The sequence below is a fragment of the Alosa sapidissima genome, chromosome 1 (genome assembly GCF_018492685.1).
Source record: "Alosa sapidissima isolate fAloSap1 chromosome 1, fAloSap1.pri, whole genome shotgun sequence".
Classification (NCBI taxonomy): Eukaryota; Metazoa; Chordata; class Actinopteri; order Clupeiformes; family Clupeidae; genus Alosa; species Alosa sapidissima.
This window is the reverse complement of record NC_055957.1, coordinates 53,985,773-54,004,589: the sequence shown is the minus strand read 5'-3', so window position 1 is coordinate 54,004,589 and position 18,817 is coordinate 53,985,773. Positions and strand designations below refer to the sequence as shown.

Genomic DNA, 18,817 nt, shown 5'->3' with positions numbered 1-18,817 from the left:
TGCATTGAAAGTATATGCCAACCAAGGGATCAGGCATAGATACATCTATGAAAAAACAAAAAAATACCCGCACACTGTTCTTTAAGCTCCCAGAGTGTTTTAATAAGCTACAACGTTTCGACCAGAGGTCTTCGTCAGGTATACCCAGCACCTGTTCAAATTTTTGTAGATGTGCATGCACCTCACTCATAGAGTGATAGATAAATATATGCCTTCAATCTATGCCTTCAATATCTGATTGCTCCATTTCCCAGAATGATGTTATTGCCATAGCTATTAGTTAGCTATTGTTCAACACCCTTGGCTATAATAATACTTTCCTCAATCCACTTAACAGTATTTTTATTTATTAAGATGGTATGGTATGAGGAACTGATGAATGAATACACCTGCTGTTCCACTAGCGGTACAGGATTTACTGTAGACTGTTAATTTTGACACAGGCATTGTAGTCATGTAGTTTACTGCCAACAAATGGATAGATTAGGATAAGGATGATTTATTGTCATTCCAGAACATCTGGTACATGAAAGGAGGTGAAATGAGATACTCAAGATAACGTTCAAGATTAAGATTGTATTTATTTTGTTCTTGAAGGGGATTGATTTGTACATTCTGGCGAATCTCTTCAACTAATCTGTTTATTTTGTTTTGGAAACAAAGCCTGAAGAAAATTGTGGGTCCTTTGCATCTTACCATGAGGGATATCTCCAGTGACCTAAACAATCTAGTTAGGACTTTAAGGTGAGTGATTTCTACCATCATTACGCAACTTGCACCACCTCTGAAGTACTATCAAGGGAACTGAAACCCATGGGTGTTAGCATCTCTTATGTTTATGGTTTCTAAAGGTGCTCTAAGCGATGTCATACGGTTTTTAGGCTAAAACATTTTTTGTCACTTACAGCAAACATCACCTCACCATCCACTAGCTGCCTGTGTCCTGAATACACTGTAAAAAAATGTGATCTCTGTGGACAACCCAGGCTCCAAAAACAGCCACAAAACAACTTGGGCAAACCTTGCCCATAAAAACATAACAAACTGTTCCAGCAAATCACCGTCGAGATGCGCGTTTTGGAGAGTTTCAATTGCACGTGAGGGAGGGGGAGGAAGTGGCGAGCTAGCTTTCTGTTTTGTTTAAACGTCAACAGAAGTGACGTTACCCAGCATCGCTTAGAGCGCCTTTAAGGTTTTTGTCCGAAGCGACTTACAGTATATCAACACTACATTAGTTACTATTTCTGCTCCGATTTCAGAATTTCAGTCCAGGTGAAAGACCGTCACCTTCAGCTCAAGCTCTCCAAATTTGAGTTTCTGGTATTCCCAGCTAATCCAGTTATTTCCCCACAAATTATCATTCAGTTTGGCTCATCTTCACTGACCCCTGCTAAAATGGCACACACAAAGTCATGTTGGTTTATCCTTTACAATATTTGAAACATACCTTATCTAACCCCATATGCCACACAATTTGTGCAGGCCATAGTTCTGTCTATTGCAATTCATTGTCAGCTGGCCTACCTGCTTGCATAGTGAGACAATGATTCAGAATGCTGCGATACATCTGGTCTTAAATCAGCCAGAGAAGTCATATGTAACTCTGCTGTTAGTTACTCTTCATTGGCTTCAGTTAATTGAGTTAATTTAATGGCATTTATATTTTGAACTTGTAAGAAGGGTGTCACTTGCACTCAAGCCTTTTTGGTGCTCACAGTCCAGGACCAAGGGTCAGAGAAACTGGCTGGGTTACTTCCAAGAGAATAAACCCAGGGATGACCGGAGCACTCAGAGAACTTTTAAAGTTGTTTAATTATGGTGCACAATCGACTGACGTTTCGACGCACTGCATCTTCCTCAGAGTCGATTAAGTCAATGATTTTATATTTTGAACTTGTGAAAAGGTGTTGAAAATACAAGACTCTAATTATGAGTATGACATTTTGGCACTATTTGACGGCCTTTCTAAAGAGCAAATCAGCACATCGCTTACTGACAAGCTATGCAGATAATTAGCATAGTGCCCATGACCCGTCGACCCGTTATTCTTCATATTATCTTATTTGTTTAACTATTTTATATATATCAATCTTTACTCAGGCTTACCAATACAAGCATCATCCACAGAGGCCCAGAATGGACAGTGATTGCAGTAATATTCCTTCATGTGTAAGTGCAATTTTCTTGAACTAAAAATTCACATTGTTCTTTGTTTATGTATGACTACATCTAAAAGGGACAAGGACCTGTCATTCTAACTTTCCATACAGGATATGCACTATGGAGTTCTATGTTCTGGGGCAAAATTTCATGAAGTTGTTTGGGAGGTCAGAACATCCACCTCTCAACTTGAATAGTTCCTTGTCTGTACCCAATTCAACCAAATTTGACAGTTGGTTCTTCCAGAAGCCACTGACCTACACTGTCCGCTATTATGAAAATATTTATTGCTGACTGTTTAGAATGAGTTGATGGTCTCTTTTCATTGTACTTCATATTACTAAAATCTTGGAAGAACTTGGCAGAAAGACCAAAAAGTACATTTTATACCGAGAATTAACAAATCAGCTGTAATCATTGAAATGAGACCCCGTAAAACTACCCCCATGTTCCTGTGGTGGAATCATCCTAATCCAAGTGTGGATACGTTTTGCCCTATACCGGTATATGTTAATGCAATCAGCAGTATGTGATATGAAGCCCATAAAAAATATTACATTCAGCGAACATCTCACAATCTGCTCATCCCATTAGTATAATGTAACAAAAAAAAAGTCTCTGTAGGCAGCCCAAACTCCGAAAACTGGAAAAGTTTTGTCCAAACTTTGGGCAAAAGTGACTGCTAAGAAATTTAAATATAAAAAATAAACAAAGAGTTTTCCAATCGATTGATCATTTGCCAAAATAAATGTTCAACTAATCAATTTTGTAGCCAACATTTTTGTGAAAAGGTTTTTTTGGAATTGTATGTCATTTCAGTCATCGAACCCTTTGCAGCTTTAGAATGGGTAAACAAAATGTATACATAGCTCAGAATACAATGTTTATGTTGTATTTTATCCCATCCAGTTGGTTTTGGATTGACAAGAGGACCAAGTGCCTAACAAATCTTTATTAATCTGTTTGTCTCTTGGGTTAGTTTAACCGAAGTCTCTCCACTACTGAGGGAGAGTTTGACCTGTCCATCAGCAAAGGAGTTCATATTGTTTCTCATGAAAGAAGTACAACTGACTGACCAGGACCTACACAGCCTCATTAGATTATTCAACCCCCAAGATGAATTACATCAGTAATGCCATAACCAGAAGTACCACTATTCACCAGGATTTACCATCAGATTTCCCAATAAGAACTTTGGAAACACGTATAGACGATATGTTGAAAGAGAATTCAAATGATTAAATCTGTGTTCTGTGTTCTAACTTTTTAATCACATAGCGTTGAAAGTCTGATCAACCCATTTGATAATCATTGTGTAAATGCATTTTCACTTGTCATGTTTGTGAGAATATTCTGTATTTTTTTTTTTTTTTAAATAAAATATGTGTCTTCTTGACTGGAATTGGGAAATGTGATTTTAATTGCAGTGTGTAGATATGTCACATGAAACACACTGTAGTTTGGAGGTTAATAGTGGTCTGTAATATTTTTAGTGCACTGTTGTTGTTATTGACAAATCGCACTCAGTCAGTGATGAATGTGAACATACTGGGGTAAATGCTCTGTCGCTAGCTTAGACACTTTTTAGAGTTCAGCACCGTTTTAAAGAAATGTTAAATAAAGAAGTCACGTGACTCCCCATTGCTCTCTCAGTTCATCTGGTTCTTCAAAGTTCGTACGAGCCAGTAGAGGGCACTTTATGTCCGTGTTAGCCTAGTCCCATTATGTTATTTTCTAGGCCTTGTTCTGCTGTTCCTCCTTTAAGGTGGGTGTGTCTTGTAGGCTGTTTTCCTACTGTCATAAAGACATGCAATAGTCAATTTCCCCACTGAATATTAAGCTATCATGCTGCTTGATTGTACATGTGAATCTTAAAAAATTTGAATAGTGTAGACAAGTTCTTGTTTCCCCCCCTAATTTATTAAAAAAAAGTAAATTCATATATTCTAGATTCATTACATATAGAGTGAACTATGTCAAGCCATTTTTTTGTTTTAGTGTCAATTATTATGGCTTACAGCTCATGAAAATCAAAAATCAGTTTCTTAAAATGTTAGAAAAACATGTTATAATACAGAAATGCCTTTAAAGGGGAACTTGGCAACTATTTCAATGTAATAAACCCGTTTAGAAATCATTTGGATGGTTAAATGACCTGTTCCGGTGAAAATGGTGACTTTCCCCGCTGCGCCTAGCGTCCCCAGGCGGAAAACCAACATTGAGACTACCGTCCCGGAAAGAGAAGTGAGAAACAAGAAACTCGTTTTAAATCGTGTTTCTTACCTTGTAACATCCACATAGTTCTGCCAAACTTTATGCTAACCGTTCGCTAGCTTATAAACAAATCCATGTGCTTTATCGGTACCTTTTCCCACAGTTTGAAATAGCATAATGCACAATTTCTCCAGCAGAGGGGGAAATCCTGCCAAGTTTCCCTTTAATAACAGTTTGACTTTTTGAATATCTTTTTTTAAGACTTAAGACATCTCATGAAAACAAGCAAATTTGGCTGGCAGTGTGTTAAGAATTTTTTTCTTGATAAGACGCCTTGAAATAAGTCAAACTCTTATTAGGCCTAAATTAAAGACCCACTGCAACACAAATCAAGTTTTTAACCCTTTTGACATGTTCATTTGGTGTTTTGTATGTGTTACAAAGAAGGCTTTTTACAAGATTCACAGTACCACTAACAGTCAAAAACTCTTCCACCTTCAAAACTACGCAATCCTCCATCTCCTCCACAAGCTACCAACCTCACAGCTGACATATTGACTTCTTTCTTCACTGACAAGGTAGTAGCCATCAGCAGTCAGTTTTCTGACCCAAGTACTCACAATATACCTCTCCAGGCTAAGGGTGCATCATTACCCTCATTCACCCTTCTCACTGAGAGTGAGGTGTCTAAACTTCTAAAATGTAGACCCTACTGCATACCCACTAGACCCTTTTCCTACCAACCTACTCCAAGACATAGCTCCCACCATCACGTAAATGTAAAAATATAAATCAGGTTTATAGGCCAAGTATACTTGCCTACAAGGAATTTAGTCTTTGCATTTATCCCTTCCGTGAATTAGTGAACACACAGAGCACACAGTGAACACACAGTGAGGTGAAGCACACACTAACCCGGAGCAGTGAGCTGCCTTGCTCAAGGACACTTCAGCCGTTCCACTGGTTGGGGATCGAACCAGCAACCCTTTGTTTCCAAGCCTGAAGCCCTAACCAGTAGACCACGACTGCCCCTCCTATCACACCAGCAATCACACATGTAAATAACATTTCTCTGGCTTCTGGTACATTTACAACTGCTTTCAACTTGGCCCAGATAACGCCGCTGCCTAAAAAAACTTCTCTTCACCATTCATTCCACCAACATGGAACCACTAAGGAATTGAATTTGACCTAGCGTTTAAGACTGGTCGACACAACAGACGCTCATCAGAAGACAGCAGTGGGCGGTTGGGGATGTACATCTTGATCATTGAATTAAGATAGCAGGGAGCAGATACAGTCAGTCTTATAGGCCAAAGTGAGAGATTTGAATTTAATTCTGGCCACTATAGAGAGCCAGTGCAGAGTAACTAGGAGAGGAGTTACATGTGTCCTCTTTGGCTAATTGGAGACCAGGCTTGCTGCAGCATTCTGAATCAGTTGTAGCGATCTTACTACACAAGTTAATATGCATGCAAGCAACTGTATCAACTAATTTGCATACAAGGATAGATTTATGAATTGTGAATTTGAGAATTCCATCTTTCTTGTCTTTCTTTCTTGTTAAAGAACTTATTTCAATGAATCCATGATGGTCTTTTGATAGGGTTATGGTGCACATTCAAGCATTTACCTTGTCATTATTCTGACAACCATATGCAACTTCACAACACTTGTTTTTGTTCAGTTCCATTATTTTTCTCTAAGAATCTTTTTCATATGACAAAGTTCTGCGTAAAATCTTTTTCAGCATATCTGAAGTCAGTATTCTGTGTTGGCCAATTTATCTGTGGAGGTGATTCTTCATTCTCCCTGATCCACTCTCACAGTTTGAGGCGGATGATTCCTGGCATTGTCATCCTGAGACATCCTGAAAAATATTCCAGACTGGAAATGTTATCCATGACATTTCATGCTATCCATGACTATCCATCAGGCTGGGTAGGGAGGGGATTGATGAGTTCACTCTCTATTCTGTTGTTCTTTGGTTCACATGTATGTCAACTAATGTGACATCATCCAGAATATGCTGATGGTAACTTTCATTTAAAGTTCATTAGAAAAAAAATGAACCAAGTTTCTATGTTAAGCGGTTCAAGTCAAATTAGGCCCTGGAAGAATAATAAATAGATGTACCGCAAAGCGGTACAAAATATGACCACCGCTCAGTCCTGCACATTCTCTCCACAAAAATAAATCACGCTTTTCAATTTGTCTCCATCTCCTACTCCATCCCGTACTCTTGCAACTTGTGTGTATGTAAATGAGTGTGTGCATGTGTGCGTTTGCTTTTGTGTATATGTGTGCTTCTCTGTGTGTGTGTTTTCACTGTGTGTGTGTGTGTGTGTGTGTACGTGTGCTTGCCTGCATGTGTGTGTGTTTTTTATGTGTCTGTGCGTTGCATGTGTGTGTGTTCGCTTGTGAGTGTATAATGGGGGTAATGGTGTGTGTGTGTGTGTGTGTGTGTGTGCGTGTGCCTGCATGTGTGTGTTTTAATGTGTGTGTGCGTGTTTGTGCGTGCGTGTAGGTGTTTGTGTTTATGTGTGTGTATGTGTGCGTGCATATGTGTGTGTGTGTGTATGCATGTGAGCCTGTGCGTGCGTGCATGTGCGTGCGTGCATACGTATGCTTACTTGTCTACTCTGTGTGTATGTGTGTGCGTGTGTCTTTATGTGTACGTGTGTGTGTGTGTTTATGTCTGTGTGCATGCATGCGTGCGTGAGTGTGTGTGTGTGTGTGCCTGCATATGTGTGCATGTATTTATGTGTGTGTTTGCGTGTGTTCATGAATGCGTGTGTGTGTGTGTGGTTATGTGTGTGTGTTTGTGTGTGCGTGCGTGCGAGTGTGCATACCTGTGTGTGTGTGTGCGTTGGTCTATGCTTGTGTGTGTGTGTGTGTGTGTCTGTGTGTGCATGCGTAGTGTACAGTTACTAAATTTACACACATTTCATTAATTTATTGTATGGTCCCCCATGAAAAAGAAACTGACTAAACCTATATCGCCTATAACCTGCTGCACGGCGGTCATAATAACTAAAAAAGCATTTCCTGAAGGAAATACCAGTGCATGCCAGTCAGTGTCAGTGGTCCCAATGTCCATACCCTGAAAGTGATATGGACATATTCATTGGCATGATTTTGTCTTTTAAGGTATTTTTTAAAAGCAGTAGTTTTGAGTGATAGACGTATGGTTTTGAAAATGTAAAAAATGTTTAAGGAATGATAACAAAACTATACAATTATGACTTGGCTCTGCAATGGGAATACAACAGCTAACTTTGTGTGGAAAGAATGTTGTGCACAATTCATGTCATGTTCTTTATTTACTTTATCACTACTATAAACTCCGCTGCGCGTCAGGGTCTGGTTCGCCCTGTCGGGACTTATTTTCCCAATAATGACCGGCGTTCTATACATTATCCCTTACTTAAAGCACAGTTGCGTGTTCAGTACTCCATGCCTATTTTGCCTACATTACCTTGCCTCAGGTAAAGCAGATGTTTTTAAATCATATAATGTTGTAATCATTTAACAATATAATGTAGTCAATAATAGAGATATGTAGGGCAGGTTCTTTATGTTAATATCATTAAAGGTTTTTGGTGCGTTGGTAGGTAATTCAAAATCAACTTGCCACTCTGTTCAGAAGTACAAAAGCAGTCACACCTTTCTTGGAAAAAAGGACTCATGTTTGGCCAGCTGACACCAGCAACATGGAGCTCAAAGTTTGGTCATAGAACATACTACCATGCCCGAGAACAACCTTTCTCTACCCAATGACCTGCAATAGTCATTGTATGCTACGCCCCTTTTCCCCTCCATAGGCCTGCAAGGTAAAGTCCATTCCTTTTTTTAACTTTTATAGTTACTCTCCATTATAACGTTGACACCATTGCCTATACTGATTGAAATTCGAACCCTGTTGGTTTAAACCCTGTCCATAACAGCAAGTCTGAATACCATCAGTAGTAAAATAAAACTCCAGCTAGAGCAAGCAACAAAATGTTAATATTGTTTTTGCTGTCTCACCCATTTGTATATGACCTGTAGTGACACAAATTATAGCATTATGACCTGTGACTACTAGAGTGCACTTAATCGAACTGAAGTGACCTGTGTTGGCCATCACACACAATTTCAGTATCACTTTAAGATAACACTGTGTCAGCTGGCAGGAAATGGCAATCTAAGAAGGCAATCTAAGAACAATATTGACACAGGCAATTACAATTTGCTATTATCCAGATGATTTAAGTTGTTATAGAATGTGTGTTGATGGTGAACAGGATTGATGTGCTGTATTTACATTTTCCAAAAGGTTTTCTTGGAGGAGAATTTGGTCTATTAGACATTTGCTCTAGCCACTTGAAAATGCTGTGGGCAGCCTGCTTGTGTGCATCAGTGGTCACTTGAATTGTTGTGTATCTGGACTTAGTTTAGTTTAGTTTATTAGTTTAGTTGACAGGGACCATGTACAGAACTAGTTCTATACCAGAGTTAGCTAGTTAGCTAATTTGCATCTGTGGTCCCTGGACTTAGATAGATAGATAGATAGATAGATAGATAGATAGATAGATAGATAGATAGATACTTTATTGATCCCCAGGGGAAATTCAAGGTCTCAGTAGCATACAGACAACACACACACATTCACTAACAGCAGAAAAAGTAATTAAAAGTATATAATATAAAAAGCACAACTAAGCAATAAGGACAGTAGAACATAAATAATATACTAAATATACTAAAATACAAATTATTATAAATAACACTTAATCTAAATCAATTCTAAAAACAGTATCCACATAGTGGGTGATTAATCAATCAATCAATCAAGAGGCACTTGCAATGACTGAGGCAGGGACTGGTAAGGTAAGGTAAGGTGCTCTGTGTGAGTGAGTGTCATGGTGATGGTGCAAATGAGTAAGTCCAACAGTGCAACAGTGCAAGAATAAAGTCTATATATATCTATATATATAACTATATTAAGAAAATGTTTAAGTGTGGCCACAGTTCGGCTGTGGCATGGAGGGAGGGGTTATGATATGCATATATAGCACGCAGTGAGGCAGAAAGACAGTGGTAAAAAGTGGCTAGTGGACAGACAGTATCCAACTTGTGCTCTTACTAAGTTTTCTTATCCACCCTAATGTATTGTCAGTAGAGTTACATGAGGGAGATGTCATAAACCGGTGAGGTTATACATCAGCATTTGTTTACAATGTTTACAAATGTGATTTTAACTTGTGACCACAGCCTAAGAACACTTACATTGTCACTGTTGTGTTTTCACTGTTGAAAAATTTCACTGCTGTGACATTTCATTTTTTTGTCTTTGAAGACTTTTTTTCTGGACTGTCTCTTGAGGTGTATTTACTGCTATGCAGAATGCATTATAAAACAAATGGTAAAATGCAGGGTAAGAGGACATTATGTTTTGATGCAGAAATCCCCCTTATGCAATCATAACTAAATAAATGTACATAACGCATGCTTGCCATAAGATGTGTAAAAAGACAAAGAGTATTTCACCCTATAAAAGCAAAAATATTTGATGAATGGCAGGAAGTGATGCTGGGAAGACCAGTATGACCGGAGGCTGTGCAGCCAACCAATGTGGTAAATAAATGTTGAACAAAATGGATACAAAACAAAACATCATTTTAATGATGGGGACAAGTTTACATGTTATTTCATCAGAATATTTAAGACTTATGTATTGGTCAGAATATTTAAGACTTATTTACATCTGTGATTGCAATAAGAAATAATTCACAATTCACAGTGATTGTACAGTACAGATTCTGTCATTTCCTTGGCAGACATTCTGTAATGAAAGCTTAGTATCATTCAGTGTTCTAGGAGTCTACCAGGAAAGTATATGCAGTAAATATTACTGATAACAACACAAGATAATCAAAAACATGCCTGCTGTCACAAACAGCACCATTTACAGTATACAGATTACACACAATTCTTATTTCTAAACAAAAATCTATTATTATGCATATCAGTCAGTGGTAAAAAAAATAATCTCAATATACATTAAAGACAATAATTTAAAACATGCTCTCAAAACTGAGACTTCAATCGATACCTGAAGTCAACATCATATGTTGGCTGGAGGATTCCTAAACCAGCTCGTGACTGGTCAAGTGGGGGGACTTTAACACTAGAGTCCAGCAGCTCCATATCAAAATATGCAAGCAAAAGCGAGAGGAACTGCTTGATTTCATGCATAGCAAAGAACCGTCCTGGGCATTTAGTTACCCCAGACCCGAAAGGCATATAATAGTAGCGGAGCTTGCGTCCATCTCTGTAAAAGTTTGTTTTCTCCTGTCCATTTTCATCCAAGTACCGGTCATATTTGTAGGTCTATTAAGGAAAAAAGGAATTTAGAGAGTTGTGTTAGAATAATGATATATTCTTATTACTTTTGATATAGCCTAGTAAGGATAAGGCAATGAGATTAATTTCACCAACCAAAGGATCCTCGTAGATCTCAGGATCAAAATGAAGCATCTGTGGATAGAGTGCTATCACATCATCTTTGCGTATATGGTAGGACTCTTTGTTGTCCAGGTGGAGCAGGAAGTCCTCCTTGGCAACCCGAACGTTGAGAGAAGCACTTGACAGACGCATGGCTTCCTTGATGATACTGTCTGTTAAGCAGAGAACAAATAATTATAACATCTGCATATATCCATATATTGTTGCAACTTGAAACTTACAACATTGGTGCACTCTTAAAACAAATGTGTTGTCCCTGGACACAGAGATGTGTTTAAAAAAACAATGCAAGTTGTGTTGGTTTCCACGCAAGTTGTGTTATTTTCAACACATTTTGTGTAACAAAGTTGCGTTGTCCCTATCTGGACACAGAGATATGTTAAAACAACGCAAGCTGTCTTGTGTTCAACACATCGGTTTTAAGAGTGTGTGAAGATTATTTTACCTAAGACAGGCATATTGTCCAGTTGCTCTCTGGTCAGAACGAGCTGAGGGTTCATTGGATCTGCTTTCTGGTGGGAACTTTCTAGGATACTCTTCACCTCTGCAGTAGCGGCTCTCATAGCCTCAGGGCTCCTGTAGACAAGGACATGTACGAAGGAAACAAGATTACTGACCACATTTGTGTTTGTCAACTCTATAAATATGTGGTGCAGTTATAGAGAATTGTGAAAGCAGCAAAAACTTGCTCTGTACTATGTAGTATTAGAATAACTTCCTATGACATTCCCCCTTAACGCAATACTTTATCTGTGCATGATTGTGTAGCCCTTATCACTCATAATGCAATCAACACCAGATACTATCAGCAGCTTTCACTGAATGAGTTGATAGCATTTATCTTGCGCCTACTGTATGGTTCCCTGATTATCTGCAATACATTAGGGTTGTGCTTGTACCTGATCATGTACAAGAGGGCCCAGAAGGTGGCAGGTAGGGTGTTGGCCTGAGACGCCCAAAGCAGAGCCACATGGGTGCGGGCCTTGCTGATGTCGTTGAATGTGGACAGGGTGTCGTTGAGGAGCATGCGAAGAGAAATCAAATCGGACATATTTTCTCTCTTGCTCAGATTTTCACGAAGCATGGTCTTGGCTAAGTTCTCACGGGCACTGTGTGCACTCTTAAATACATGGATGGGCAGACCAGCAACCAGCGCTGGGAAGATCTTGTCAAACTCTTTAAAGTTCTCCAAGGCGTTGAGCACAAGGGCTTTCTGGGCATCCTGGTGAGCCTGGATCTTGTCACCATTTCCCAGCTCCTTTCCAAACAATGTGAGGTAACCTGACTCGAACATAACCTTGTAACAGAAGGCAAAGATACCGTCAACCTCCCAGTTGGAGGTGGTGACCTTGAGTGTGTCAGACTGTAGCATGACTGTTTGTAGATTCTCCATCATAGTCTCAATGAGTGAAGGCAGAGCTTCCCCCTGTAGAGTTTTCAGGAAGGTCTGGTGCAGGTTTTCTGTTGTGTAGCCATGGCTTGGGTCCATGCTCTCATGGCCAAAAGCCTAGAATAAATACAATCAAAATCAGACTCAAAAGACCAACACTGAATAGATAGATAGATAGATAGATAGATAGATAGATAGATAGATAGATACTTTATTGATCCCCAAGGGGAAATTCAAGGTCTCAGTAGCATACAGACATCACACACAACATGCACTAACAGCAGAAAAAGTAATAAAAGTATATATATAAAAAGTATATAAAAGTATAAAAAGTATATAAAAGTATGTAATATAAAAAACTGAACTTGACTGAACCAAAACTCATGTCAAGTTAGTTTGATGTACCATATTTTTAGTGTCTTCAACTGATTGTCTGACATACCTTGACGGATGCATTAAAGTGGAATTTCTTCCAATCAAGGTGTCTGCCCTGGCGGATGACTGAATGATAGGAGAAAGGATCACACAGGAAGTGAACATAGTCCCCAGCAATCTTACAAGTGAAGATATGGCCATATTTCTTCTGCCGACTGCGAAGGAATTCTAGGGGGTTGGCACCAAACTGGAGGGCACATCCAAGATATGGGATCCAGCCATTCTCCACTGCTGGCTCTCCAGGTTGCCTAAAAACATTCATCAGACAATTACAGATTAGACAGAGAGAAATGACCAAGTTCCATCATGTGCATAGTGTAGGCAGACTAACTAGGGGTACTGGTTTCTTCACATTTCCAATAGGTGTGGGAAACACTAGGTCGACATTTTAAATGTTGATGTGAAGAACAAACCGGAACATATTGTCCTGACAGGTATTCAGTTTTTTTTACATATTTGTAGATTCATTTTATAATTTTAAAACTGTCCAGCTGAAAGAGCTTAACACCATTAGATAGTAAAAAGAGACGTAAACCCTGTGATCAGCTGTATTGTTATAACAGCTTTGGTTACAAGTCCCATAGCAAGCATAACATATGAGTGACTACATGACAAATACATGAGGAGGAAAATGCTAAAAAATCTATTCATATTAAATTAATATTATTTTCAGTTAATCAATGTTTACCTCCTGCGGATTCCTAAAACCAGCCACAAGCAGCAGCAGAGTCCCACCACAACAGCCCATATGAATGCAATGCTCATCATTGTTGCAATATGAAAACAGGTGGTATACGCTGAAAACGTTATCCTGGAGGATGCACTGAAACGTTCTTCTCTGTCTCAGGTTTTATAGTATGTTCACATCACAACTTATGACGTAGTCGCATATTGTTGCCAGAAGCCTCTTTGAAATCACAGTGTGTGCAGAGGTTTCTCTCTCTCTCTCTGTGTGTGTGTGTGTGTGTGTGTGTGTGTGTGTGCACGTGTGTGTGTGTCTGAGTCTACATGGCCTTGAACTGAGTCCATGGACACCTCTACCTGTGGGCTAGCAGACTGTACTTTGATTACGACTGTTGGTTGGGAAACCAACCATTTCAAGGTCTTTGATTTATGTGATTTGAGGAGGGTGGAGATGCACATGATAACATATGTTTTCACCTGACCTTGTATTTATTCAATAAATGTCTGACACCTGTATTCATACCACAGTTACACTTGTAAAAGATATGAGATGAAACAAAATCTGTCAGCAGACACATGTTTGGAGAAAATCATGATATATAAAATATGATAGATCATGTTCTATGGTTTTAATACATCAAACATATGACTGTTGTGCTCTATAAACATGCACTGCCACAACAACTCCCCCTGTTAGCCCCCACCCCTCCCCCTCCAAAATGTCACACACACACACACACACACACACATACAAATTAAGTTAAATTAACATATTTTCCATACACCAAAGAAACCAGTGGTTGCTTTTTACTTTTAAATATCTATATTTGCATCAATAGGTCATTTGCATATCAAATCCATAGGGCTGATTCTGTCAAAACTGCCATTGACACATCTTTGACTTTATACTGTAGTAACCTAGATTTGTTGCCTCTAACAAGGGGCACTGCTGGTTAAGAAGGCTACTGATGGTTATGAATTGCAGTTGGTCACATGGTTCATTGATTTTGTACTCCTGCAATGTTTTGTGTGTTGTAAAGAACAGGTACCATACAAAGAAAACATAGGATGTTATGATGATTAGATTTGACTTTGCATGAAGAACAATCAAAGTATTGTATGTTATTTTATTTAATTAGAGGCAGCAAAACACACATTTCTTAATTTGCCTCTTCTTTCTGATTTCCCCTCACACTGAGTGACAGTAGAATTTAACAATTAAACAATCTAAGTCTTACTACCTGTACTTAATCACTTGCACCTGTAGAGAATACTTTATCTGAGCCAGTTGTCAGTCACAGTGCCTATGACGCTGCCAACATTGATGAGCCAACTAAAATGATAAGGGAAGACCTTGAAGGTCATCTGCTGTAGTTTTAATTATTAACACTTGTGGAACTAGTGGGGCGTCCACTTGGCCTTGAAACCATAGATAAACTACACTGGATGTCATGCTTTGTGATCAATCCTGAAACAAAATCTGTTCAAGGGAATGTTTACCAGCTCTATAAACATACTTTGACTCAAATTCAGGAGGCTGTAATTGAACAGATTCCTGGATAGCAAAGCCAATCATATAACATAAGGTAATGAATAATACAGGAAAAACTATTTTGATATAAAACCGCAAGCAGTAATTATCAGGGTCCAAGCAAAATTGCACAGGCAAGGAGGCTGCTCTTTGGTCTTCTTGGTGTTAAGAGCCAGGTTGTTGTCAGTGCATCATGATGTTAGGTGCTGAACCTCCTCCCTCTAGGCCGTCTCATTGTTGTTGCTGATGAGACCAATCACCGTAGTGTCATCTGCAAACTTCATAATGGTGTTAGAGCCATGTCCAGGTGTGCAGTTGTAGGTGAAGTGTTGGTACGCCAGTGTTCAGGGTGATGGTTGAGGAGGTGTGTTTATCTACCGTAAATCCTCCAATTATGGCCGGGGTCTTTTATTTACTTAGGCTGCGCAAAGCACAGGCCTTTATTTGGGGCAGGCTTGTATTCGAGGCAGGCCTTTATTTCTCACATACGTTTTATTGTGAAACATGCCGTTTGGAGCGGAATACCGGTAGGTTATCAAAAGCAGAAGATTTTTGGTTTGGGATTTAATTTACTTTTGGACTGATTTATTATATTGCTAAATGTTGGGACTGATGGGCACTAAAATCTGGGGGGTATTTGATATTAAGTTGTACAGTATAGTTAAAAGAGTGTCGGGATTTCCACCTGCTGTTTATTGCTAGACAAGGCAGCCACTTTCACTCATTCATTGAACGTGCGCTGTGCCGTAATGGAAAACTTATTCCGTAGCCAAGTAGCCAAAATTGAGTTATTTTTTTAATTATGTAGGCTGGAACAATTGTGTTTAAATGTAGTGCTTCAGCCTCCGGCAAGCTGAGGGGGTGGCTGCAAGTGACTGAGCTTGAGAGCGATGTGTTGGAGACCCCTGGTGTAGGACAGCGACTTTTCATTGGCAACAGTCTTAAATCAACCAACAATATATAAAATATGAAGAAGAGCTTTTATTTCATTGAGTTAAATGGAAACAATGTCTTCTAGTGTTCATGGAGTGTTAGCCCTACTGGTAGGCAATAATTACCCCGGCTTGTATTAGGGGGCTGGCCTTTATTTGTCCAAATCAACCACGGCCCTGGCTATTAGCCGAGGTCTAGCTATAAATATAATCCCGGTCATAATTTGAGGATTTACGGTAACCTAACAGGTTAGATAAAATAGATCTAATCTAACCTAACCTAACCTAATTAAATGTTAACATATGGCAGCTGTAGCACCCGCTATGGTTGAAATTGATGATAACTTTAAAAGAGAGTGATGAATCAAAAAAGCCAATCTGTTAGGCTTGGTCTGTAGATGATGTGTACCGAATTCCGTTGGAATTGGATCAACGGTCTAGGAGGAGAATAGTTTTGCTTTTGAGGTTTTTGAAAATGTGGGAAAATTTGCCATGGTCAAGTGGGCATGGCTTCCATATGGTTCTGGAGGTATTAGTAAAAATGTAAATGTGCTTATTATAGTGCTCCCTGGGGACAGACTTGGGTAATTTCATTTCTTTGAGATCATGCGTTGATTTGGGACCTAAGGTGAAAATTTGGTGTCTGTACCTATTGCAGTTATGGTTGCAGATATGGTTTTGCTGCGGAAAATGTTATACTGCGGTTATATTATGAAAGGGTTAATAATCAGAACAAAAACAATAGGAGTCCCGCAGCCTCCTGCTTGGACCCCTGAGAGAGAAAAAAACAGCAGGGAGAAAACGCTATACAGAAATTTGGATCCACTTTGAAATTCTGACTGACATGTCAACTTCATAAGAAATGTGTATCAAAATCTGGCAGTCTTTCTCAGTATTCTTGCTAGGGTATCTTTTACATACAGGATGTGTATTACTCCTGAAAATACATGCTGTGAATGTGTTTAAGATTATATAAAATATGCATGCACATTATTTTTACCCTAAATCTAGCTAATCCTAAACTTACAGATCATACATCACCTTTGGTCAGAACACCATAATGGATGCATAAGTCCTCACATTACAAACAACCTTGACCTACTGAAATCAGATTAGTATTTTATCAAGAGTCCGTGTATGTGATTGCTGACACCGCTGTCTGGTGATAACCACTTCCACCCTGTTCGTGTTCAACAGTCACTTTGATTAGGAGCATTCCAGGGAGCTATTATGAAACAAGCAATAACTATTTAGGGGGTGAACTCAGGTAATATGGGACACTCTTACCAATACAAATCTTATCAATGCAAATCAAACCAGCTAATAGGCTAACTGAAAAACAAACCATGCCAATCTCTAGGTATGGTGAAGGGTATGTGATGATGTGGGGCTATTTTAATTCCAAAGGCCAAGGGAACTTTATCAGGATGCATAGTATCCTTGATCCATGAAATAAGTGGCCTTTAAAAATAAACAATCTGCCTGCTTCTATGGGAATTTAACATAGGGGTCAAGTACCTATTGGCCCTGTAATTTAAGGAAGAACATTTATTTATTTATTTATTTATTTATTTACGATACATTCTTCATTCACTAGAAAATTGGTGTACTTAAAGGTTGGATTTTTACTCAATTTCTAGTCAACTTTAGCATGGGTTCAAATACTTATTCTCCCCACTGTAGACAGATGTGTGCCTCTCCTAATAATATCCAATGAATTAATTTAGGCACAGGTGGACTCCAATCAAGTTCTAGATGCATCTCCGATAGAAGTAGGATACACCAGAGCTCAATTGCAAGCACCATAACAATGTAAATGTAAATGGGATAAAATGTTTTATAAATTTACAAAACACTCCAAACACCTGCTTGTGGAGTATTGGAGTATTGTGTGTAGATGAGAAAAAATGAATTGAATCCATTTTAAGAAATCTGAAACATAACAAAATGTGGGAAACTTGAAAGGGTCTAAAAACTTTTCAGGTGCACTGTACAGTATATAGGCTTACTAACATGCTTAAAGTTGTTTGCCAGCTCCAGTAAAGAGATCACAGAATATAGACACGAGTGACTTCATCTTAAATCAACAATTCAGTTCAGCTCTTTGCAGAGCTCAGAACCTAATACAAAGTATGGTGTGCACAAGATAGTCTCTCTCACTAGGTGAACGGACAAAAAATCTCAATAAACAATAGAAAACATAATTTGTTGGTAGTACAGGGTGCTCAAAACTGAATGCAGATACAAAAAAAATTATACAATCACATAAACATCCAAAATATGTTCAAAACAATTATATTGTTATACTACAAAATATGTTAAGTGGGTTTGTTATACTTCATTATTTATGGGGATATGGACAACATTTGTAATAAAGCAGTGTGCAATTTTATTTTTCATTAATTCAACCTTTATTTATAAAGTTCATAGAGTTCATATAGTGTCATTATGGTAAAGTGGCATGTCCGCTATGTGCAATATTCAGAACTATTATGAAGATGCATGTATTGATGTACACACATACATGTGTGTGTGTGTGTGTGTGTGTGTGTGTGTGTGTGTGTGCGTGCCTGTGTGCGTGCCTGTGTGCGTGCGTGTTAAATGGCTTTTTAACAAGAGTGTGACCTTTAATTGAATTATGTGTGCTGTATGCTGTATGTGTGCTGTATGCCTGCATCCACTGCATTCTCTGTCCAAAACAAATTTTTCCAATAGGAGACAATAAATCATCATGATTACCATCATCAGTTATCATCCATCAACATCCATCATCATCATCATCTATCATCAATCATCATTAACATCATCACCACCTATCAACAGTGTTGGGCAAGTTACTGGAATTGAATTACTTTACCAATTACTGTATATCAAAAGTAATTAGTTACTAGAGAAAGTAACGTTTGAGTTACTTTTATGTCTGGTTTTAAAATGTCAATGTGAACAATACTGAACAGTCAC

The 18,817-nt window shown here is 38.6% G+C and overlaps 2 protein-coding genes and 2 long non-coding RNA genes across 6 annotated transcripts in view; 1 reads left to right on the top strand and 3 right to left on the bottom strand.

The window, feature by feature from the left end:
- Positions 1–3,556, top strand: part of rpap2 (RNA polymerase II associated protein 2) — a 23,469-nt gene extending 19,913 nt beyond the window's left edge. For 2 of the 3 annotated variants that reach the window (XM_042109377.1, XM_042109367.1), the window contains exons 10-12: positions 664–744; positions 2,101–2,169; positions 3,140–3,556. In XM_042109377.1, coding sequence (XP_041965311.1) covers positions 664–744; positions 2,101–2,169; positions 3,140–3,293 — 304 coding nt within the window. In that variant the 3' untranslated portion in view covers positions 3,294–3,556. The remainder of the gene's footprint in view (positions 1–663; positions 745–2,100; positions 2,170–3,139) is intronic. The other variant, XR_006034981.1, reaches the window with a different exon arrangement.
- On the bottom strand, positions 2,757–18,817 carry LOC121723821. Its single transcript, XR_006035054.1, has 3 exons — positions 18,807–18,817; positions 7,300–7,304; positions 2,757–2,839 (listed from the first exon to the last, which is right to left on the bottom strand). It is a non-coding gene; the product is annotated as an uncharacterized LOC121723821 (long non-coding RNA).
- LOC121723812 lies at positions 3,321–5,272 on the bottom strand. Its single transcript, XR_006035048.1, has 3 exons — positions 5,243–5,272; positions 4,606–4,612; positions 3,321–3,404 (listed from the first exon to the last, which is right to left on the bottom strand). It is a non-coding gene; the product is annotated as an uncharacterized LOC121723812 (long non-coding RNA).
- LOC121723620 (cytochrome P450 7A1) lies at positions 10,019–13,528 on the bottom strand. The gene is made up of 6 exons (XM_042109478.1): positions 13,398–13,528; positions 12,717–12,957; positions 11,784–12,391; positions 11,330–11,460; positions 10,858–11,036; positions 10,019–10,749 (listed from the first exon to the last, which is right to left on the bottom strand). Exons 1-6 carry the CDS (start codon positions 13,475–13,477, stop codon positions 10,447–10,449), a joined length of 1,542 nt encoding a protein of 513 aa, XP_041965412.1. The 5' UTR covers positions 13,478–13,528; the 3' UTR covers positions 10,019–10,446.